Source organism: Dipodomys merriami, unplaced genomic scaffold (assembly GCF_024711535.1).
Source record: "Dipodomys merriami isolate MVZ:Mamm:240054 unplaced genomic scaffold, mDipMer1.0.p SCAF_52, whole genome shotgun sequence".
NCBI lineage: Eukaryota > Metazoa > Chordata > Mammalia > Rodentia > Heteromyidae > Dipodomys > Dipodomys merriami.
The window spans coordinates 9764100-9786904 of NW_027206091.1; the positions used below are offsets into that span (position 1 = coordinate 9764100).

At 54.4% G+C, this 22805-nt stretch overlaps 1 protein-coding gene across 11 annotated transcripts; it reads right to left on the reverse strand.

The window, feature by feature from the left end:
- Positions 1-1841: 1841 nt before the first annotated feature.
- On the reverse strand, positions 1842-22512 carry LOC138811243 (hormone-sensitive lipase). Of its 11 annotated transcripts, none has more exons than XM_069998967.1 (11): positions 18371-18457; positions 17987-18088; positions 11721-12256; positions 8121-8211; positions 7868-8013; positions 7478-7663; positions 7067-7361; positions 5553-5780; positions 4753-4929; positions 3275-3696; positions 1842-2084 (listed from the first exon to the last, which is right to left on the reverse strand). In XM_069998967.1, exons 3-11 carry the CDS (start codon positions 12234-12236, stop codon positions 1869-1871), a joined length of 2277 nt encoding a protein of 758 aa, XP_069855068.1. In that variant the 5' UTR covers positions 12237-12256; positions 17987-18088; positions 18371-18457; the 3' UTR covers positions 1842-1868. The 11 variants fall into 11 exon arrangements, with proteins under 11 accessions (XP_069855068.1, XP_069855066.1, XP_069855061.1 ...); XM_069998965.1 differs by having other exon boundaries at positions 18028-18088; positions 18371-18451; XM_069998960.1 differs by lacking the exons at positions 17987-18088; positions 18371-18457 and adding an exon at positions 21627-22512.
- Positions 22513-22805: the final 293 nt, after the last annotated feature.

Sequence of the window (22805 nt, forward strand, 5' to 3'; positions counted from 1 at the left end):
GGGTGTGAAGGGGCGCGAGAATTTTTGGAGAATGACGTGGCCAGGGAAGGATTTCCAGAGGAGGGGCCCTTGGAGCTCCGTCTTGAAAGGAGCACTAGGTACCAGGCGAAGGTGAAGAAGGGTGGGGTGTGTCAGCCTCTAGTAGGGGAAGCCAGAAGGCTGGGAGATGAGATGGGGGGGGGCAGAGTTCAGGATGAAGAGCTTGCGATTTCTCCTGGTAGTGGGGGGGGGGGGATGGTGGAAATGGGTTAAGGCAGGGGTGGGCCAGGTCTGAGCTGAAACCATAGCTGGAGAAATGAGACTAGAAGCCAGTAGCCCAGGAGGTGGCTCTGGGCAGGGGCCTGGGCTGGAGAGCATCGATTAGGGAAAGAGGCTGAAGGGAAGAAGCCAGAGGAGAAAAAAGAAAGAAAAAGCTGGGTGCTGGTGGCTCACGCCTGTCATCCTAGCTTCTCAGGAGGCTGAGATCTGAGGATCACGGTTCAAAGCCAGCCTGGGCAGGAAAGTCTGTGATACTCTCATCTCCAGTGAACCACCAGAAAACGAAGTGGCGCTGTGGCTCAAGTGGTAGAGCGCTAGCCTTGAAGAGCTGAGGGACAGCGCCCAGGCCCAGAGTTCAGGCCTCAAAGCAAGCTACGTACACCTCATCTTCTTGGGAGGCAGAGATCAGGAGGATAGTGGTGCAAGGCCATCAGGGGCCAAAAAAGTTGGTAGACCCCATTTAAATCAATAAGCCAGGCCTATCATCTCAGCTATAGAGGCCATAGGTAGGAGGAGCGTGGTCTGAGGCTGGCCCTCGGCAAAAACTGAGAACCTGAGAAATAACCAACCCTAAAATGGCTGGAGGTATGGCTTAAGTGGGAGAGCCCTTGCCTAGTAAATGCAAAGCCCTGAATTCAAAGACCCCCAAAATCACAGAAAAGAGACTTTGTTGAATGAGGGCCTCTGAGGAAGGATCCTCTGCCTTCTCAGAGGAACTTCTCAGGAAACTTTTGAGATTTGCATCTCCAGTCTTCCTTCCTGGAAGGATTAAAACAGGAATTCCTCCCCCTCTGACACCAAGGCCCCCCAGTGATCCCTCATCCCTTTCACTGCTGCAGACTGGTATCCAGTGGCTCAGTCCCTGCCGTCTGCTGCTCACCAGAGCTGGTGGGACAGAGGCCTCCATCACTGCCTGCTCCATCTTCACAGCCTGGCATGGTTTTCTGCCTACCAAGTGGGTCAAATCTCTGCTCACCTCTGTGAAGCCCTCTGAATGACCCCGCCCCCTCATAACCACTGGATGTAGGATCAGAAGCCCCCCGGGGGGGGGGGAGCAGGCCAGTGGGGTAGAAACCTCCTGCAAGACTCCAGGTGAAGGGAAGAGTCACGGGTGGGTGGGGCTGATACTTGCAGGATTTGGGGTTGGGAGGGTAAAAGAGGAGTCTGGTGCACGGGGAGCCCGACCCAGGAGGAAGGGTGTGTGTGTGTGGGGGTGTGTGTGTCTGGGAGTAAATGGGCCTGGGGTCCCCCCCCCACACCTCCCCCCTTCCCCGTTTATTGAGTGTGGTGCTGCCCCCTGCTGGACACACCCCCACACGCAGAGAGGCCGTACGAATTAAATAGTTTTATTTACAAAAGGTGACCTGCGGCGGGGGATTAGCGGCGCTTGCGGGTGCTCCCGCCCCGGGCCGGGGTCAGGGCTTCCCCCGCCCCGTCCACCCTCCCCCGTCCCCCCACCCCCCCTTTAAGGCACAGCCCGCCCCGCTCCCCATCCGAGGGGCCCCGGGGCGCATTCACCACGGAGGCGGGCGCGGGTGGGAGCCAGAGGACTTTAGTGCGGCCCCCTCCCTCCCTCCCCTCCCGGTCCCCCGGTCCCCCTCCGGCCCGGCTCAGGGCGGCGGCGCGGCGGGCGGCGGGCTGAGCACCAGGCGGATGCGCTCCACGCACAGCTCGGTGGCCTGGCGCGTCTCCCGGCACAGCGCCGCCAGGCTCAGGAAGCCGTGCGGCAGCCCCTCCACCACGCGCAGCGTCACCGGCTGCCCCAGGCCGCGCAGCCGCCGCGCGAACATCACCGAGTCGTCCAGCATGGGGTCCAGGGCGCAGGCCTGGGGGGGGACGGGAGGGGGGGGGAGTGAGTCAGCTGGAGCCCCGACCCGACCCGGGTCCTGTCCCCTCCCTTCCCGCCTTGGACCCAAGCTTTCACTCCTCCCCCCCCCCCTTTTTTTTTATTCTGTCGGTCCTGGGGCTTGAACTCAGGGCCTGGGCGCTGTCCCTGAACTGTTTTGCTCCACCATGGGAGCCACAGTGTCTCTTCTAGTTTTCTAGTGGTGCATTGGAGGTTAAGAGTCTCAAGGCCATGACAGCCCAGGCTGGCTTTGAACTGTGATCCTTAGGATCTCAGCCTCCTGAGTAGCTAGGAGCTACCAATGCTCAGTTCCGTGTGTATGTGTGTGTGTGTGTGTTTGCCCATTCCTGAGGCTTGAACTCAGGGCCTGGACGCTGTCTCTGAGCTCTTGTGCTCAAGGCTGATGCTCTAATACTTGAGTCGCAGCTCTGCTTCTAGCTTTTTTGGTGGTTCATGGGAAATAAGAGACTCACAGGCTTGGGGCTGGGAAGGTGGCTCAGTGGTCGAGTGCTTGCCTCAACTGCATGAGGCCCTGGGTTCCATTCCTCAAAAGTACCACATACACAGAAAAAGCCAGAAGTGGCGCTGTGGCTCAAGTGGTAGAACACTAGGCCTTGAGAGAAGAGCTGAGGTACAGCACCCAGGCCCAGAATTCAGGCCCCATGATGGACAAAAGAAAAAAAAAAAGAGAGAGACTCACAGGCTTTCCTTCGTGGGCTGGCTTCAAATTGCGATCCTCAGATCTCCGTCTCCAGAGTAGTGAGGATTATAGGTGTGGCCCACCAGCAGCACCAGGCTACTTTCTTTCTTTCTTTATAACTGTATTTTTTTTGGGGGGGGTCTTTTCTTTTTTGGTACTGGGGACCCAACCCAGGACATTGCGCTTTGCCACTGAGCTACATCCCAGCCCACTTCTTTCTCTTGTTAGTACTGGTAGCAGGACTTGAACTCAGGGCTTCATTGCTCTCATTTGGCTTTTTAGCATAAGCCACACCACCACTGGGACCCAACAACCTTCTAAGGCCCTTGGGCACATGACTATGATGGGCAGCCTGGATCCCCTGTGTCATCCTCCTGGTCCCTCAGGTTCTGTGTCTTGATGGCACACCTGTGCCTCCAGGCCTGGCTCCGCCCCCTCCCGCAGTGGCTCCCGCCCTGCCCCAGGCTCACCACCATGTGCACGGGTGGCAGGGTCTTCAGCATGCTGTCCGGTGCCAGCAAAGGCGACATGAAGGGGTTTTTGACGATGGGCGCGGAGTAGAGGGGCATGCGGATGGCTCCTTGGCTGGAGCGCCTGGGGTGGAAGCCCTCAGGGAAGGCGTTGCTCACTCCCTGGCTTCTGTCCTTGGGGTTCAGCTCCTCCTTGACCTCATCTTCTTCCCGTGGGTGCTCGGGTCGCAGGAAGAAGTTGACGTCCGAGGGTGTGTTGGGACCGAGTGTCTCCACAGACAGGGACATCTCTGGGGTATCCGTCGCCTCGGAGCTGCCCTTCAGGCTCAGTTCCTTCAGGGTCAGCGGGCACTCGGGCTGGGCCAGGGCAGCTTCAGACACACTCCTGCGCATAGACTCTGTGGGAGGGGCAGAATCCGGGACTACAGGGGGTTGTTACAAGCCTGGCTGTTTGTTAGCCTTTAGCTGTGGAAGTGTGCCAGTCAGTTGCAGTTGGGCGATGGCCTGGCACAGGTGTGTGTGTGTGTGTGTGTGTGTGTATGCTGGAAAGTGCATACACTGGGAGCCTCAGGACAAAGGGGATGGAAGCAGTCCTTGGCCTGTGTGAGCCAGGTAAGAAGTCTAGGAGGTGGAGATAGATCTATGGAGGTCACTGCCTGACATGTGTCCTCCCAATTTCAGCTGCCTGGGGACCCCCAGCAGGAGGCCCAATCAGTGTTTGCTGTGAATGTATTGAAGGGACTAGAGTAACAGAGCTGGAGAGCAAACAAAAGTCTGTAGGGGCACCTGGAATCCTAGTACTCAGGAGGCTGTGATCTGAGGACCACAGGCAAGCATATGAGACTCTCTTACCACCAATTAACTATGAAGAAAGCTGCAAATGGTACTGTGGCTCAAAGTGATAGAGTTGGCCTTGAGTAAGCTTAGGGACAGTGCCCAGACCCTGAGTTCAAGCCCCAGGATGGGCAATAGAAAAAAAAAAAAAGCTGGGCACCAGTAGTTCAAGCCTGTAATCCTAGCTAGTTAGGAGGCTGAGATCTGAGGATCACGATTCAAAGCCAGTCTAGGCAGGAAAGTCCATGAGACTCTCCAATTAGCCAGCAGTGGCGCTGTGGCTCGAAGTGGTAGCCTTGAGCTGAGATCTCAGGGACAGCGCCCAAACTCAGACTTAAAGCCCCACAACCGACACACACGAAGTTTGTGTCTGGTCTGGATCCTGAACCGAGGGCACAGGAGTCTTAGGTGGAGTTTCTGGGCTGGACCATCAGGAGATCTGGCACTTCTGAGTCACCTCCCAGGGCGTGGACCTCTCCGGGAAAGGCCATTTGGAAAGCAGTTCCTGTGACAGTGGATGACTATGGGGTTGACTCCAGATGGTCTGTGTGTCCAGGAGCTCAGCCTCTCCTCCCCGCTTCCAGGTCCTTTACCTGGGCCAGCCTGACTGGGGTGGCCTGGGACTGGCCAGGCCTGTTACTCACCTACTGGGGCTATGGAAGACTTCTGGGACTTGCGTCCGCTCAGCTCCAGGAAGGAGTTGAGCCATGAGGAGGCACCGAGGCGGAGGTCTCTGAGGAGCAGGGACGTGTCCCGCCGCACCAGCCCCATCATGCCCAGGGCTTTCTGGTCTGAGTCAGACTGGTCCTCTGTCTCTGCACCTGCGGAGTTGGTCTCCTCTGGTCACCATCCCTAACACCCAGAACTTCAGCTGTCTGCACCCCAAGGGACCCCGAAATGTCTGAGCCCTCTCTTCCTTTTTGGTTGGTCGTGGGGTTTAAACTCGGCCTGGGCGCTGTCCCTCAGCTCTTTAGCTCAAGGTAGGTGCTCTACCACTTGAGTCACAGCGCCACTTCCGGCTTTTTCTGTTTATGAGGAATCGAACCCAGGGCTTCATGCGTTCAATGCAAGCAGTGTACCACTGAGATCCCTTCTAAGGAACTGAGGAGCTGGGTGCTGGGAGGTGCCTATCTGTCATCCTAGCTACTCAGGAGGCTGAGATCTAAGGATCATGGTTCAAAGCCAGCCTGGGCAGGAAAGTCCATGAGACTCTTATCTCTAATTAAACACCAGAAAACTGGAACTGGTGCTGTGGCTCAGCGGTAGAATGCTCGCCTTGAGCAAAAAAGCTCAGGGGCAGCGCATAGGCCTGGAGTTCAAGACCCATGGCTGACATAAACAAACAAACAAATAAATGAGGAGCCTCGGATTGCCCTCGTGGCTACAGCTTGGTGTTCCCAGCACCTGCGCTGCCCTGTTCTGCCCACGTGGGTCTCAGTCTCACCCGAATAGGCGCTGACGCATTTGGAAAGCACACTGAGGGGCAGGAGGGGGTCCATGAGGCTCAGGAGGCGAGAGGGAGAGGCGGCGGACTGCAGCGTGGTGACGGGGTAGGCAGCCATGATGCCATCTGGCACCCGTACCCCATAGGCAGCTGCCCGAAGGGACACAGTAAAGCAGAGGTTCCCACCTGCGCTGTCCCCTGCCAGGCATATCCTTTCCCCCGTGGAACCTAGTTTGAGGAGAAAGAGACTTGGTTACAGCCTGCTAGGGAGAGAGGGCAAGCGGGCAGGAAGGGGCTTGTACTCTGAGCTAGGAAAGTTGGGCTCTCAGGGGGAGTGAGGGGTCCCCCCAAGATCTAGCAAGTTGCTATTTGATCTTTTGAAAGTAGGTATTTTGCCAGGTGCTGGTAGTTCACATCTATCATCCTAGTTCCTCAGCAGGCTGAGATCTGAGGATCGCAGTTCAAAGCCAGCCTGGGCAGAAAAGTCTGTGAGACTCATTTCCAGTAATCACAGGCAGTGCTGGAAGTGGTGCTGTGGCTCAAGTGGTAGTGCTAGCCTTTAGCAAAAAGCAGCTCAGGGACAGCACCCAGGCCAAGTTCAAGCTCCAGGACCAGCCCCCCCCCCCCCAAAAAAAAGATACTTTATGGCTTGGGTGTCAGTAGCTCACACCTGTAATCCCAGCTACTTAGGAGGCTGAGATCTGCGGATCATGCTGGGGCAGAGAAGTTAGTGAGACTCTTATCCCTAATGAACCACCAAAAGACCAGAAGTGGAGCTGTGGCACCAAGTGGTAGAGCACTAGCCTTGAGCACAAAAGCTCAGGGACAGTGCTCAGGCCCTGAGTTCAAGCCCTAAGACTGACCAAAAGAGAGAGTGAGAGAGAGGGGCAGAGACAGAGAGAGAGAGAGAGAGAGAGAGAGAGAGAGAGAGAGAGAGAGAGAGAGAGAGAGAGAGAGAGAGAGAGAGAGAGAAGAGAGAGAGAGAAGAAAACCTAAACAAAAAAATACACAAAAAAGCCAGGTGTTGGTGGCTCACACCTGTAATACTAGCTACTCAAGAGGCTGAGATCTGAGGATCACAGTTCAAAGCCAGCCTGGGCAGGAAAGTGAGACTCTTATATCCAATAAACCACTAGAAAGCTGGAAGTGGTGCTGTGGCTCAAGTGGTAGAGCATTCATTCGCCTTGAGCTGAAGAGCCTAGGGACAACGCCCAAGCCCAGAGTTCAAGCCCCACAACCGACAAAACAAAACAATACACAAAAAGGCTTGAGGGTGTGGTTCAAAGGGGGCACAGACTTACCTAGCAAGCATGAGACCCTGGGTTCAACCCCCACCCTGCCCCCAATATCTAGTATCTCAGGAAAATGAAAATTAGAAAAAGGAGCCTGTCCCACAGGACAGGCTGAGGGGCTAAAGCCAGGGGAAAGAGATGGGAGGAGGAATTTGATGGTGGGGAGGGAAAGGGGGGGGTGTCAGGAGTCTGGAGGTGGGGAGGGAAGGGGGCAGGGCTCACCGAGCAGGGCACAGTGCTTGACGGCCCAGCAGTAGGCAAAGAAGCATTCTTCTAGCGCCCGGGGGAAGGGGGCCTCAGGGGCCAAGGAGTAATCGATGGAGACGATGGGGGCCCCCAGCTCCTGGGCCCAGCCCTTGAGGTAGGGCTCGTGGGATCTGGAGGTCTGGGCCACGAAGCCCCCGCCGTGGATGTGTATTACCAGGGAGCGCGATCGGGGGGCCTGCTGGGGCCGTGGCCGCAGCTCCAGGCCCCGAGGCCCTTCGGACTTCACCAGGCTGTTGAGTTCTTCGCTGTCCTGGGAGTGAGGAGGGCGGTGGGGTGAGGCTGGGCTGGGCCTACCTGGGCCCGGAGCCTCCAAGATGGGGGAATGGGAAGAAGGGCATGCTGGGCCGTGGCCAGGGCCATCCATACCTGTCCTTCCCGCAGGTCATAGGAGATGAGCCTGATCAACACAGGCCCGGGGCCCGTGTGGGCCAAGGGAGGTGAGATGGTGACAGTGAGCTTGGGGTCAGAGGTCAGTGGCATCTCAAAGGCCTCGGGCGGCAGGCTGAGCAGGCGGCTTATCCTCACTGTGGCTGATGCCATGTTGGCCAGAGACTGGGGGTGGGAGGGGGGTACAGAGGGGTGTTGGGCAGGGACAGCCTGTGGAGGGATGCCCTGCACATCACCTTCCTCCATCTTTCCCCTCACATGCCCCTCCCCGGGGGTTCTGCAGTCACCACGGTGGTTTCAGATGGGTCTCTGGGGCATTGGGTGCGGGGGGCGGTCCCCATCGATAACAGGTCAGGGTCCCATGCTCACCGACAGCACTTCGATCTCTGTGATATTCCAGAAGGCTTTCCAGAAGTGCACATCTAGGTTCTGTATGATCCGCTCAAACTCGGCCCCGCGCAGCTCTGGGTCGATGGCAAAGCGGCCGCTGGTGAACAGGGAGCTGGCGGTCACACCTGGGGGGGGGGTCAGGAAGGATGTCAGGGAGTCCTGCTCTCGGCAGGTCAGGCTGGGGAGGAGGGACAGGAGGGGAGGTGGTAGGCAGAGCCCGGCTAGCACTCACTGAGGCCTGTCTCATTGCGTTTGTAGTGCTCCCCAAAGGATACCAGCCCAATGGAGATGGTCTGCAGGAACGGCCGGATGGCGGGCGTGAACTGTGGAGAGATGGGTGAGCTGCAAAGGGCAGAGATGGCAGGACCCTGTATGGAAGTTCCTACTGTGTGCTGGGCATGGTGCTGGGCACCTTCACAGACCTGGTGATCTCCGAGGGAAGGGAGATGCTAAGCAAATAAAGATGCCCAATGAGCTGGGCGCTGGTGGCTCACACCTGTAATCCTACTACTCAGGAGGCTGAGATCTGAGGATCTCAGTTCAAAGCCAGCCTGACAGGAAAGGCTGTGACTCTACTCTCCTATAAACCACTTAGAAAATGGGAAGTGCCACTGTGGCTCAAGTGGTAGAGTGCACCCTTGAGCTGAAGGGCTCAGGGACAGCGCCCAGGCCAAGAGTTCAAGCCCCATGACCGACTAAAAAAAAAAAAAAAATGCCCAGTGGCTCATGCCTGAATCCTAGCCACTCAGGGGGCTGAGGCTTGTGGGTTTGAAGCTAGCCAGGGCAGGAAAGTCTGCAAGACTCTTATCTCCAAGACTCTTATCTCCAATTAAACACACACACACACACACACACACACACACACACACACACACACACACACAAACACATACACACACTAGAAGTGAAGCTGTGACTCAGGAAAGTCTGCAGGACTCTTATCTCCAATTACACACACACACACACACACACACACACACACACACACACACACACACGAAGTGAAGCTGTGACTCAAGTAGTGGAGCACTATCCCTGAGCAAAAAAAGCTCAGGGACAGAAGCATCCAAGCCCTGCGTTCAAGCCCCAGAACCAGCACCAAACAAAAAAACAAACAGTACGTTTGTAAACTAATATCATACAGGGGCTGGGAATGTGGCTCAGTGGTAGAGTGTTTGTCTAGCATGCATGAAGCCCTGGGTTCAATTCCTCAGCACCACATAAACAGAAAAAGCCAGAAGTGGCACTGTGGCTCAAGTGATAGAGGGCCAGCCTTGAGCAAAAGAAGCTCAGGGACAGTGCTCAGGCCTTGAGTTCAAGCCCCAGGACTGGCAATCATCATCATCATCATGCAGTGCCAGGCATGGAAAGCTGGGGTGCCATGTGACTGGAACAGAGTGAGCCAGGGAGAAGGGTGAGGGAGGGCAGGGAAGCAAATGGGGTCTCATGTAGGACCTGTGGCTGAGGAATCCTGCGTGGGCAAAGCCACTGGAGGGCTGTGAGCTGTGAGTAAAAACATGCGGGGATTTCCTAAAAGTCAGAGAGAGGACAGGTTGGAAGGGGGAAAGGGGAGGGCAGTAGGAACCCAGAAATAGAGACCTGATCAGAGATAGCCAGATGGGCACACTAAGATCCCTGGGGCAGAAACAGCTGTGGGGAGAGACTGCTGGAGGCCTGGAGATGGGGCTGACACCAGTCAGGTAACAGAACAGGGCCAAGCAGTTAGGAAAACAATGAGGAGATAGCATCAGAGAAAACTATGCCTGAGGACGTGGAGGAGGTAAAGGGCGGGTCGGGTTCACCAGCCAACCCTAACCAAGGGTCTACAGCATGGTATCCTTTGGGCTAGAGCAGGGGCTGAGCAGAAACCCCAGCCTCTTGGGGATGGCGTTTTAGAGGGGGGAGGCAGGCCTCCATTATAGTGAAGCCGTGCCACCGAGAGCAGCTGGCACCTGGCCCCGTTCTGTGTTCCTGGCTCAGGGCCCAGCAGGCCAGAGGGCACAGGGGTACTGGTTGGGGAAGCTTTGTTCTTTCTTGTGACTCTAATGTACTACCAGGATCTGGAGAGGTGTCAGCAGGCTCTGCTAGGCTGATCAGTGCTTGTGAGCTGGGCTGGAGGAGGAGAGGCTCTCAGGGCCCTCCCTCCACTCTGGAACTAGGCCGCTGAGGGGGGGGGGGGGGGAGGTGGCCTGTAGGGAAGTCTGGATAAGTAGAGTGAGGGGTGCAGTTTACCTCTCACTGAGGGGGAAGGAGGCTCAGAGAGGATGGGGAAGGACTGTATGGTCACACAGCTCCAGATATTCCTGCTGGGGTTTCCCGATGCAGCTGGTGGGGACTGTGAGGCTAGCCAGGGACACCCCACAGGAGCAACTTGGATCTCTACGTTGAACCTGGTGCTCTTCCAATTCTGAGTTGCCATATCACTTTTCACATAAGTAGGTCTTTTTTTTTTGGTCGGTTGTGGGACTTGAACTTGGGGCCTGGGTGCTGTCCCTGAGCTCTTTCACTTAAGGCTAGTGCTCTACCACTTTGAGTCACAGCACCCTTCTGGTTTTTGAGTGTAAACTGGAGATGAGAGTTTCATGGGGACATTTCTGCCCAGGCTGGCTTTGAACCGTGATCCTCAAATCTCAGCCTCCTGAGCAGCTACAATGACAGGTGTGAGCCACTAGCACCCAGCATGAATGAGTCTTTCTCTGTGTTGGGGATGGACAAAGACTATGAGAAGGCCCATGGCTAGGGTCAGGGAGGAGAGAAAGCACAGCCAGCTTTCCCTTTGTCATTAATTCTAATGGGTTCACTGGCCTGGCCCGGAGGGCTGCCTGGAAATCCTGTGATTCCACAGCAACTTCTAAAAGCGCAGGTCTCAGCCTGCCAGCTGTGGCAGGCCCCCTCCCCCACTGCAGAATTCCAGGTGTGGGAGATGGCAAGGGGTGTCCTCATGTAGAACATGCCTTGGAGAGCAATACTGACCACCCAGCCAGTGAGATCAGACAATTTCAGGGGCCAAATAGGAGAGATAAAGAGTAAATGAACAGCCGGGCGCTGGTGGCTCACACCTGTAATCCTAGCTACTCAGGAGGCTGAGATCTGAGGATCACAGTTCAAAGCCAGCCCGGGCAGGAAAGACCATGAGACTCCTATCTCCAATAAACCACTAGAAAACCGGAAGTGGCGTTGTAGCTCAAGTGGTAGAGTGCTCGCCATGAGCTGAAGAGCTGAGGGACAGCGCCCAGGCCCAGAGTTCAAGCCCCATGACCAAAAAAAAAAAAAAAAGGCACTGGAAGATCAAAGTTCAAAGGCAGGAAAAAGTCTGTGAGATTCTTATCTCCAACCAGCCAAAAGCCAGAAGTGGAGCTGTGGCTCAAGTGGTAGAGCACTAGCCTTGAACACAAAAGCTCAGGGGCAGAGTTTAAGCCCCAGGACACACACACACACACACACACACACACACACACACACACACACACACACACACACACACACACACACACACACACACACACACACACACACACACACACACACACACACACACACACACACACACACACACACACACACACACACACACACACACGAATGAATAGCCTGATTCCCAGACAAAGAGGGAATTCTGTTGAATAGATTTCTTACCACACAGCAGATCTGGTCCAGGACTTTGAGAACCCTTAGTCCAGCTCTGAGCTCCCACCCACTTCTTTCTGTAACCTGCCATTTTTTGAATCCTATAACACTCACCCTCGTGTTTATTCTACCATAGCACAGGGCCAAGGTAGGGATCACCGGTGTCTCCGTAGGGGTCGGCAGGGCCAAGGGGCAGGGGCCTTACCTGGAAGCCCAGGCAGCGGCCGTAGAAGCAGCCTTTGTGCAGTGTGACATACTCTCGCAGGAACTCAGCGGTGATCTTCTCGTCGCCCTCGAAGAAGAGCCCCCCTGGGCGGTTGATGGCTAGCAGGCGCTGCCCGTAGTAGGCCAGGGCCCGGAGCTGGGTGAGGGCCGCCAGGTAGGCCTCCAGTTCAGCCAGATTGTGGCTGGTACGGAAGAAGATGCTGCGCCGGTTAGAAGCCACGTAACGGCACTTGTGTAGCAGGTGCGCCAGACAGCAGCGGGCGGTGTGCACCAGGCTGCGGTACCCATTGGCAGGCGTCTCAGCGTCCAGGTCAAAGAGGTGTGCCACGCTCAGCAGGCGGCCTAAGGCCGGCTCCAGCCCCAGCGCTTGTTCCCGCACCCCTGCAAACACACTGGACAGTCGCCGGGCCGTCTCCCCGGGGCCCTGGCTTGAGAAGAAGGCCATGTTGTCTTCAGCCAGAGTCACCAGCGACTGTGTGATGCTGTGCAGGTCCATGCTGTGCGAGAACCGTGAGGCTGTGGGCAGGGCGGGGGAGGCCAGTGAGGCAGGGTCCCCTTGTGCCCCCCTGGCTCAGCTGGGCCCAGCAATCCAGGCCCACCCCAACTCCCTCAGGGCTCAGGTTTCAAAGATCCAGGAGTCCCAAGGCCCTCTGTTTGGTGCTGGAGTTGCATCCCAGCCTCTTGTCTCTAGGACTCAGGAGTCTGGGACTTCAATCTTTTAGTTCCTCAGGAACAAATTTTCCCAGTGCCCAGGGCCTTTCCCCCTTCTCAGGAGCCCAGAGCTCCAACCCTGTCCCCTCCGTCCTCATACTCAGGAGCCCTGGTCTAGTCCTCTCTTTTTTAGACTCATGGAATCCTATGTTCTCTGGGATTCCAGCCTGCTTGTCTTGGTCTTCCCTCTTTCTTGGAACAGACATTTAGGAGCCAGTGCCCTAGCTCTTGCATCTTTTCCCACGCCCTGCTTCTAAGGAGTGAAGAGTTCAAATGCCTGCCTCCTGGGATACCTGTCTCATGTTTAATCTCGGGGTGTGGTGGGGGTGGTGGCTCAGGACTTCTTATTTGGCTCTGAGAAGGGACAACCAGCCAGTTTCTTCTCAAGACCTGGGAATCCGGGCTCATCCTATGTGTCCTTTCTTGGACTCCAGGTGTCAGTCCACAGGCCCTCCCTCCCCTTCAATGATATTTGAAGGAGTTCAGTCTTCCAGCCCATTCCCATTGTCCTTTTCACAGGAGGGGAAGTCAAGGAGCTACAAGTTGCTTGGACAGCAGTAGTCTCAATTCTGCTACTTATGCCGGGACTGTTTCTCCCTCCCTGAACTCTGGAGGCCAGGGCCTCTAGGTCTGGCCTTATACTCTGCCCACTCTTCCTTCCCAAAGCCCAGTGCCAGCTGCCTGGCTCCCAGGCTGAGAGCTGCCTGGTCCCTGGGAAAGACCATCTCCTCTCCCTGCCAGGCTCTGCAGCCCAGGAATGGCCATTTCTGTCTCTCAGCTGATCCAGCACTCACCCCACCCGGGTCTCTTCGGAGCTGGAGCTCCCTGGGGCTGGAACTGCTAGTCTATGGCTTGTGCCAGTAGCAGCCTGGGGCGATAAACTGCAGGAGGGGCCTGAATGCCCAGGGTGTGGCCAGCGGCTCCACCTCCCATCCAGAAAGGACAGTGGGAGCCACGTGTTCTACACAGAGCCCAGAGCCCAGCGCCCCGCCCCTTTCCCCCCTACTTGATCTCAGCCTCAGCTAAACTGTCATTAGCTGGTCCCTGTCTTAGAACGCAAGAACCCAGGCCCTGCCTCTTCCTTCCTCAGGACTAGAGGTCCCACAGCCTTTCGTCCTTAATACACTGTCCCCTCTCACCCAGCCAGGCTGCCTTCCATGTCCCCAGAGTGGACTCAGGCACCAAAGCTCCAGTGATCTCAGCTCCTACCCTTAGGCTGGCCTTGGCACGGGGATCCCTCAGCTGTCAGGAGGAGATGGGCCCGCCCCGCTTCTCCCTTGTGGGAGGACAAAAGCTGATTAAGGACATACAGCCACACTCAACTTGGGGCCCTGGCTACAGGTGCACCTCAACTGGGTACTTTGTACTTTCATCAAGCTTATAAGGCAGAGGGTATGGATCTTTAGGAAGATGACAAAATTACAAATACAAATTGAGGTCCAGGAGGTGGGCGCTGGTGGCTCATGCCTGTCATCCTCGCTACTCAGGAGGGTTGGGATCTGAGGATCATGGTTCAAAGCCAGCCCGCCTAGCCAAGTCTATGAGACTCTTATCTCCAATGAACCACCAGAAAACCAGAAGTGGAGCTGTGGCTCAAAGTAGCAGATGGCTAGGTTTGAGCACAGAAGCTCAGGGACAAGTGCCCAGGGCCTGAGTTCAAGACCCATGACTGACACCCCCCCCCAAAAAAAAAAAAAAGGAAAGAAAAGTATAAGTATAGTGTGGTGATTGCAATGAAGCTGCAGGAATGAGGTCCTGAAGTCTGCACGCACCATTTGCCTGGCTGTATGCTACTCCTCCATGTCTGCCACAGATGCTCAGCATGGTGAAGGAGGACAAGTATGGCAGCCCTGAGTCCAATCATAGGGCCTAACACAGCAAATGGCTGGAGGAGGAAGGAGGGTATAAAGAGGCAGTGAAAGCCAAAGATGGATGGTTGCTTGGAATAGGAACGCCTCCCTCCCCAGAGCCAGCAAACACACAGATAGACTACAAGGGCAGGAGGGGATTAAGCTTGACTGCTGGGACAGGACCAGCTGACTCATTAGGTGACCTTGGAGGAGCGAGGTTTCCTCACCTGGAAACTTGGCCATTCTGCCTACTCTGGCTGGCGGTGTGCTTTGTGAGCAGCACCTCCTGGGTGGCCTGGTCTCTCCCTTCCCTTCACACCTCCTTTTCTCTTCTCCCTTCCCCTTCCCTTCCTTCTTTCCCCTCTCCTTCTTTCCCTTCTCTCTCTCTCTTTTTTTGTGATCCTGGGGATAGAACTCAGGGTCATATGCATGCTATGGGAAGGAGGCATTTGTGCTCATGGCTTGCTTCCTTGGGGCTTGCCTCTGTGTGTGTGTGTGTGTGTCTGTCTGTGTCTGTGTGTGCAGGCGCGTGTGCACACGTGTGCCTATCCTCAGATTTCAGCCTTCAGAGTACGGCTGATTACAGGTGAGAGTCATACCTGTACTTGCTGGGTTGTGTCATTTTTCTCCGAGTCACGATTTAACATTAGATTAGATTCTAGGCCTTCAGAGGGATGGGCCACCTGTTTAATTTTAATTTTTTTTTCTTTTTTTTTGGTGGTTGTAGGGATTGAACTCTGGGCCTGGATGCTGGTCTGAGCTCTTCAGCTTAAGGCTAGTGCTCTACTACTTTGAGCCACAGCACCACTTTCGGTTTTCTGGTAGTTCATTGGAGATGGGAAGTCTCACAGACTTTCCTGCCCAGGCTAGCTTTGAACCATGATCCTCAGATCTCAGCCTCATGAGTAGCTAGGATTACAGGCATGAGCCACTGGTGCCCAGCCTAATATATATATATATATATATATATATATATATATAGGCCAATTCTGAGGCTTGAACTCAGAGCCTGGGCACTGTTCCTGAGCTTCATTTGCTCAAGGCTAGCACTCTACTACTTGAGCCATAGCACTACTTCTGGCTTTTATCTGTTTATGTTTAAGGAATCAAACCCAGGGCTTTGTGCATGCTAGGCAAGCACTCTACCACTGAGCCACATTTCCCAGCCCTAATTTTAACTCTGAAACAGTACCTGATGCACAATGCTAGCTGACACCTTAACTTCTCATTTTCTAAACCCAGTCTCATGCATTTCCCACCCTGGCCATTCTCATCCATCACAGCTCACCTGCGGCCACTCTGACCCCACTTATGGGGAAACCAAGGAAGGGGTCTTTATTAAAGATGAGGAGGAGGCCTCCCACAGAACCAGTGATTGATGGGGAAAGGCAGGACCCCCCCGGCCCTGGTGGCTGCCTGACTCTGCCCTCTGCTCTGCTTCTGGAGGCTCCCTGAGGTTGGACTGCCTGGAACCAGAAAGAATGAATGCCAAAGTTGCCAGAAACTTACTAAGAACACTAGGCAGAGGGTATTGGGGCAAAGGCAGGCCTACTGGGACTATGGATGAACATGGCATGAATGGGGCAAAGGTAAAGCTGAGAGGGCCTGGAAGGACGGTGTCCAGATGACTGGGCTCAATCAAGCTTTTTGGCCTAAAGGGCCTGGACGCCAGCGATAGAGCAGGGCAGGTATTCTTTCCTAAGGCTTGATAGGTCTGAAGGTATGTGTTTTGTATGCAAGTGTCATGATCTCTGTGTATTTTTTACCTTATGAAATGATGAGAGAGAGAGAGAAGAGAGAGAATGTATGTGTGTGTGTGTGTGTGTGGTGTATATTACCTCACTGCTCTAGCTGAAACTAAGGGAATCATCTTGGCTGGCCACCTTCCCCATCCTCCCCCCCATCCAGTCCATCAATCAGTAGCCATTCTGCCTCCTATAGTAACACTAGGGCCCCTCTCCCACCTGGCCTGCCCTCCTACCCCCCGCCCTCCCAGACTATACTGTAGCATCCTTATGCAGACAACTGCAAAGCCCTGGATGTGCCTTTGACTTCCCTCTGCATAGCAGCCAGAGGGACATTTGAAAACAGATCTACTTCCCCTCCCTTACTCCCAGGATCAAGCTCTAAATCCTGGACATGGCAAACCCAAACCAGGCTCCCCTCTCTTCTCTTACCCTGCCCACCTCAGCTTCCTGTGACCCTCCTCCCTCCTGCTCTGAGTTTCCTGTGCACCATTTAGGACTGCTTCCCCACACCTCATTCTCTCTCTCTGACCCCCTTGCTCAGTGTCTAACACCTGCCCCTGCCTGAGTCCAGTGTCATCATCTCCTCTTTCATTTCCTCAGGATTTTCCTTGGGTTCTATTTACCAACAAATAAGGCAATCGTTTTACATGCTTGATATCTATGTTCTTGGCTCCACCAAGTCTGTCCTGGGAGCCCAGGGCCTGGCAGTATTAGGTATCCAGTGAATATCAGCTGGATGAATCTGAGTGATTAGAAACTTCTAAGTTCACAAATCAAGATTGAGACACCCAACTGAGACTGCCAACTCATGATTCCTCCTTGCCTGAAGGAGGCTCATGTGTCTCAGTTTTGTTATCTGGGAAATGGGGTGACCATAATGACACTAGCCTCGTCCAGTTACGGGCAGGATCAAGTTCTTCTTTGGCACACACGGGCGCCCTTGGGGCAACGATCAGGTCTGATTCACCAGGCTGGAGTCCTGGCACCAGAGAGGGCCCCAGGAAATGACAGGCAGATAACAGAGTTGGTGAGAATAAGCCTCTGCTGAATAGGTAGGTGCATAAATCTGTGAGTAGGACTGGCTGAGCATTGAGCAGGGAGTCCTACCCAAGCAGATTCCTTCTGACACCTCCCAACAACCTTTCGGATGCCTGATTATTAATATTCCTATGTCACAGTTCACACATTCCTTCACTTATTAATCCAAGAAACATTCTGAGTGCTTCTGTGCCTGGAATTCCAGGCAATCTTAGGGTAAACAAAGCAGAAACAGCCCCTTTCTTGGGGAGTTCACTTTTTTAATGGGGAACCAGCAGTAACAATCACATCCACTCCTCCTGAGGGCTTGTGGGGGGGGGGCGCTAAACCCTATTCATGCATTTGAACGTTACAACAGCCAACCATGTGTGTTTTAGATAGCAGCCCAGGGCTTCCTAGCTCACAGCCTGAGGAAATGGGTCTTGAATCTGGGTCTGTCCTGCAGGGAAGCTCGTGTGACAGGCAGAGCTCTCAGGCGAATCTCAGCTTGTCACAGCCTGTGCTTAGGCTCTGGGGCAAGCTGTCCTTCTACCCTTGGCTAATGATGTAGGGAAGGAGAATGAACTTGGGGTCCCTGGGGCTAGGGAGCCAGGTCATTGTCCCTTCCTGAAGCTTTGTAACACCTGTTGGTCTGTCATCCTTTCCCCAGTCTTCTGAGATTCTAGGGGACCCAGATGATGGCCCTCCTTTCTCCTTAGGGATGCTAAGAAGAGCCTAAGCCAGCCCAGTCCAGGGCAGGGCGCCCGGAATGAGGTAGATAGACTGACAAGGAAGGGTTGGATGGATGGATGGACTTGGGGGGGTGGTGGTGGGAGGAAGAGTTGGTGATGAGGCTGTTTTGGCCCCCAAACATTTCCCTACTACAAGGCACCCCTTCCTCTTACCTTTCCCTGACTCACCCGTAAACTTCCCCTTTCAGCAACAGATGCTAAATTATTACCCTTCCCCATGATCTTCTCAAGGGGTGCTAGAGACCTGAAAATCGGCGCTTGGATAATTTCCTAAGGCAAGGAAACACAGAGAAAGGGCAGCGGTTACCCTTGGTCACTCTACGAAAACGGAACCGCAGAGGGGACACCCGGCCTGGGGAGGGGAAGGGGGCGTCCGGTAATCCTTAAGCACCCTCGGCTCTCACATCACCCCCTTCCTCACAAGGGCTCGTCCCCCAGGCAGGACGACAGTGGGCCAGTCCACGCCCCCCCCTCGTGGCAGTGGGTCCGTCCACTCAGTCTCTAGTACCCCTCCGGAGGTGCGAAGTTCCTTCCGGGCTGCCGCCGGCTCACCTTTGGCTTTGCTTTTTCGCCATCGCCGGCGACTGCGGCTCTTCGACCCGTCTTTAACCTTCTTCGAAGCCAGAACTCCCAGGGGCCCGGATCCCCGGGCTGACTCCATCAATTCTCCACGATCCCCGGGTGCTGGGCCCAATTCCAACAACCGCGGCCCCGCCCCTCGGGTCAATCCTTACTCTACACACCACCGCCGGGCCCCTGCGTCAGCCAATCCCGTGCTTGCGTCTGGCGGAGCCCCGCCCCGATAGCTAAAGCTGAAGGCCTGGCCCCGCCCCATCGGCTCGTATTAAAGGGACAGCGGCCAACAAGAATGCAGACCTGGAGGCGGCGGTAAAAGCATCCTGCGGACAGGAAGACTGGAGAGAGCCCTGGGGAGGGGATGTCTCCCAATGGGGACGCCCTAATCCTTTCTCACCTGATGGTGCCTCCCTTATACCACTCACCTTCCCACAGAAGGACTCCCCAGAATGCTGCTCAGATCTCCTGCCGGGAGGAGGGGGGTGGGGGAAGCAGGAGCCGCTGAGCCTCCACTTGGAGGTTTGGGGAGGTAGAGGATGTGTGTGTGGGGGGAGGGGAGGAGGCACTCTGGCAACTCAAAATGAGGGCGGGGCCAGCTTTGAAGCAGGAAGCCCCGCCTCCAAGTCCACCTATTTGCTCTTCTGCCTCTGCCCCCAGAAGGAGACACGAGTTAAGGAGAGGGTGGTAGCACGCAGGCCGAGGGGCAAGCGAGGAAGCGGAGGGAGCATGCGTTCTCCAGAAAAGGCGGGAAAACCCAGCGACTCGAGGCTCGCGCATGTGCACAAAGCCAACTGCCTGTGTGTAGGGGCGGGGGGGGGGGGCATCCGTGAGAGCCAGCCAGAGCGCATGCGTGTCCTCACCAGCCGAGGGATGGCGCGAGCCGGCCAGCCGAGGCCTGGGGTATGGAGGCCTAGGGGAAGTTCTTCCTCCTCGGCACTAGAAAAAGCAGGCCTTGAACCTTCTCCCGTATCCTAGCTCTCCTCCTCCTTCCTGGAAAAGCCTTACACACCCAGCGCTGCCACTAAGACCCATTCTTCACTCAGACCGGAGCCGCCCAGCCCTTCAAGAAGCTTCCCCACTCCAGGAGTGAAGAGACCACCAATGGCCGCCTTCTGGATTATGGCCTCAGCTTCAGGGTTGGAATTGCATTAGCTTTTACCCCTTTAGGATACTTTAACCACCACAACACGCGTCAACACTTGCAACTCCCCCTCCCCCTTCTCCACAGCCAAGAAAAATCTAGAAAAGGAGAATCGGGGCCCAAGTGGCAACAGACCTTGGTGCCTAATGGCCACTGCGGCCTGCTTCGGAGGAGCCCGGGGAAGAACCAGAGCCTTAGGCCCGGCCCCCCCTTCGTCAGATGCTGCTCCCCGCCTTTCCCTCCACCCTCCCCTTGACCTTGCCCCTCTCTCAGACTCCTCCTTCCCGAGAATTGCAGCCCCCCAAGGCCACCCTGCCTGGCTGAACTGAGTCATTTTGGAGGCCACCTGGCAATGGTGGTGGTGAATGCCCGGATGGTCTGCAGCGATACTCAACAGGGTAAGGTCCACCCTGAGCACTGCCCTGTGCATGCTTACCCCAGTATCTGCCCCACCTCGGGTGCTCAGCTGTTTTTTATGCGTAGAGGAATAAACATGGAAGACTGAGGAGTGCTTGGTTTCCCGGTTCTGGGCCTACAGTTCTTTTTCTTACCTCTGATTTCCCCCAAACCCTTTGTAGAGAGAAAGCCAGCGTCCAAATCCTACATTTCTACTTTCTAATGGTGTCACCTTAAATCAGATTTTTTTAAAAAATTTAATAGCTGGACATCCTTATCTCTACACTGGGGATGTGGGTTTTTACCTCAAGGGGTTGTTGAAAGATAACTTGAGCTACTGTAGCGCAAAGTAAAATCTTAGTATTTCTTTTATTTTTGAGCCCCCAGGCTGGCCTTGATCTCATTTTGTAGCTTAAGCTATCTTTGAACTTTTTTAATCCCCTTGTCATCTTTTTTGTTTTTTTTTTTTTTGTTGTTGTTTTGCCAATTATGGGGCTGGAACTGAGGGCCTGGGTGTTGTCCCTGAACTTCTTTTTTGCTCAAGGCTAGTGCTCTACCACTTGAGCCAAAGCACCACTTCTAGCTTTTTCTGAGTAGTTTATTGGAGATAAGTCTCCCGGATTTTCCTGCCTTGACTGGCTTTGAACCTCAATCCTCAGATCTCAGCCTCTTGTGTAGCTAGGATCATAGGCATGAGCCAGGGAGGGGCACTGGGTATCATCTTTTATTCAAATGTTTTTCTTTATTTTTTGTATGTCATGGCGCTTGAACTCTGGGCCTGGGTGCTGTCCTTCAGCTCTTCAGCTCAAGGCAAGCACTCTACAACTTGAGCCACAGGACCACTTCTGGTTTTCTGATGGTTAATTGGAGATAAGAGTCTCCTGGATGTTCCTGCCCAGGCTGGCTTTGAACTGTGATCCTCAGATCTCAGTCTCCTGAGTAGCTAAGAATACAAGCGTGAGTCTGCGCACCCCTCATCATCTTTTTTTTTGTTTTAATCTCCCTACTCTTTGGGAATTGGGGTGGGGTGAGGAGTTCTGGAGCTTGTATTCAAGGCTTGGGCACTATCTCAGCATTTTCTGATCAAGGCTGGTATATAGCTGGGAATGTGGTTTAGTGGTAGAGTGCCTAGCATGCATGAAGCCCTGGGTTCCATTCCTCAGTACCACACAAACAGAAAAAGCCACAAGTGGCACTATGGCTCAAGTGGTAGAGTGCTAGCCTTGAGCAAAAGAAGCTCAAGGACAGTGCCCAGGACTAGCAAAAAAAAAAAGTCTTAGATTTTCCTCCCTAGGGTACACTTTAAACCAGGATCCTCAACCTCTGAGTACTTAAGGATTTCCCCTGTCTCGAATGTCAGAATAAGAGGCTCTAGCTCTCTGGGTTCAGACTCACCTGGATCCCTGTAGTTTTTGTGGTTCTGGGCGTTGGTTTTCATCCTTTGTGGTGGTGTCCCACCATGTCCTGACACAGCTTCGAAACTAGGTGTTTGTTTTAAGGCTGGATTCACTTCTGGGATCATTGTCTCACTGATTTTCTTTAGAGGTTTTGTCTTTGAAGATGAAGTCACTTCTGAATCAGTGTCAGAATCTGTGGCCCATTCAAAAAATGACCTCCATTCCTGGGCTGATCGCTGGATGGATAGTTCATGAAGTCTGGTTAAAAATCCCCACTCAGTTAAAAATCCCTGCTTACCTTTGGGTCTTTGGACAGGAGGTGTGGTCTGGGCCACACGGTCTGGCTGTTCGGGTCTAACTTGGGACGTAGATTCAGTCTGGGCAGGACATATCTTTGGGGGTTCAAGTATAGTTTGGGCTGTGGGAGCTGATTCCACTTCTCGTTGAGCTAGAGATAGTTCTGCTGGTTCTGACTGACCTACAAGTCCCTCTCTCAATTCTGGCTCCTGTGGAGCTGTAGACCCTGGCCCAGGTTTCTGTTGGGAGTTGGCATGCTGCTGATAAAAGTGTGTACTACGCGTGGCACATGTTTGCTGCGATTCACACTCTGGTGGGGATTTTTGTTGGTTTTTTGGTTCCTGCTGGGATTCAGCTTCTCGTTGGGCAAGGGGCTCCTGCTGGTCAAGGAGGTTTGGCTGTGTGGATTCCTGCTGTGTCTTTGATCCTGGCTGAGTCTTTTCTGTCTCCGGTTCTATGGGTCTTGAGTGTGGCTCAGGTTCCCACACTGACCCGAATACTGACTCAGAACCTGGCTCCACTGCTGTTTCCCTCATAGGAGATGTTGGTCTCCCAGGCTTCATCCTTCAGCCCTGCCCAGCTGTCCCTCCTCACAGGTCTCTCAGGAGGGCATCTCCCTTTAGATTCCAATCCTTCATCCTGGCATCTCTGGTCTTCCTAGTGGATTGGTACTGTTGGTCCCCCACACCTGTACCAAGTGGATGTGCTCTGTGCCTTTTGTCTTGACGTGGGGAGGGATGAGGAAGATGGCTGTGTGTCCCACACTCTCTCCAGAAGGGAGGGGCTTGTCCTCTTGTGTCATAAATAGGACCCCACCCTACTCACTACTCAGTGAAAATGACCCCTCTCATAAGGGAAGCATCTCAGTTTAGTCTTTGTTTCATTTGCGATGCTAGAAGCTGGACTCGATGAGTGGTCCTCCCCCCAGACCTTCCTCTTGTTTGAGGGAAAGGACAGGGAGAGGCAATCTCTATACTTGTAATATCCCCCCCCCCTTTTATTCACTCCTACAATGGGTTGCCAGTTTAATCTCCCTATAGTGTCCCTCATCATTTCATACCTATGCTTAAAAAAAAAAGAAGTGTGGTCCTCCCATTTTTAGAGCACAAAGCCCTTTCAAATGGCCTTGACATTCATACCTTGAAATCTGGTTCTCATAGGTTATCTTTTGTGCTAGATC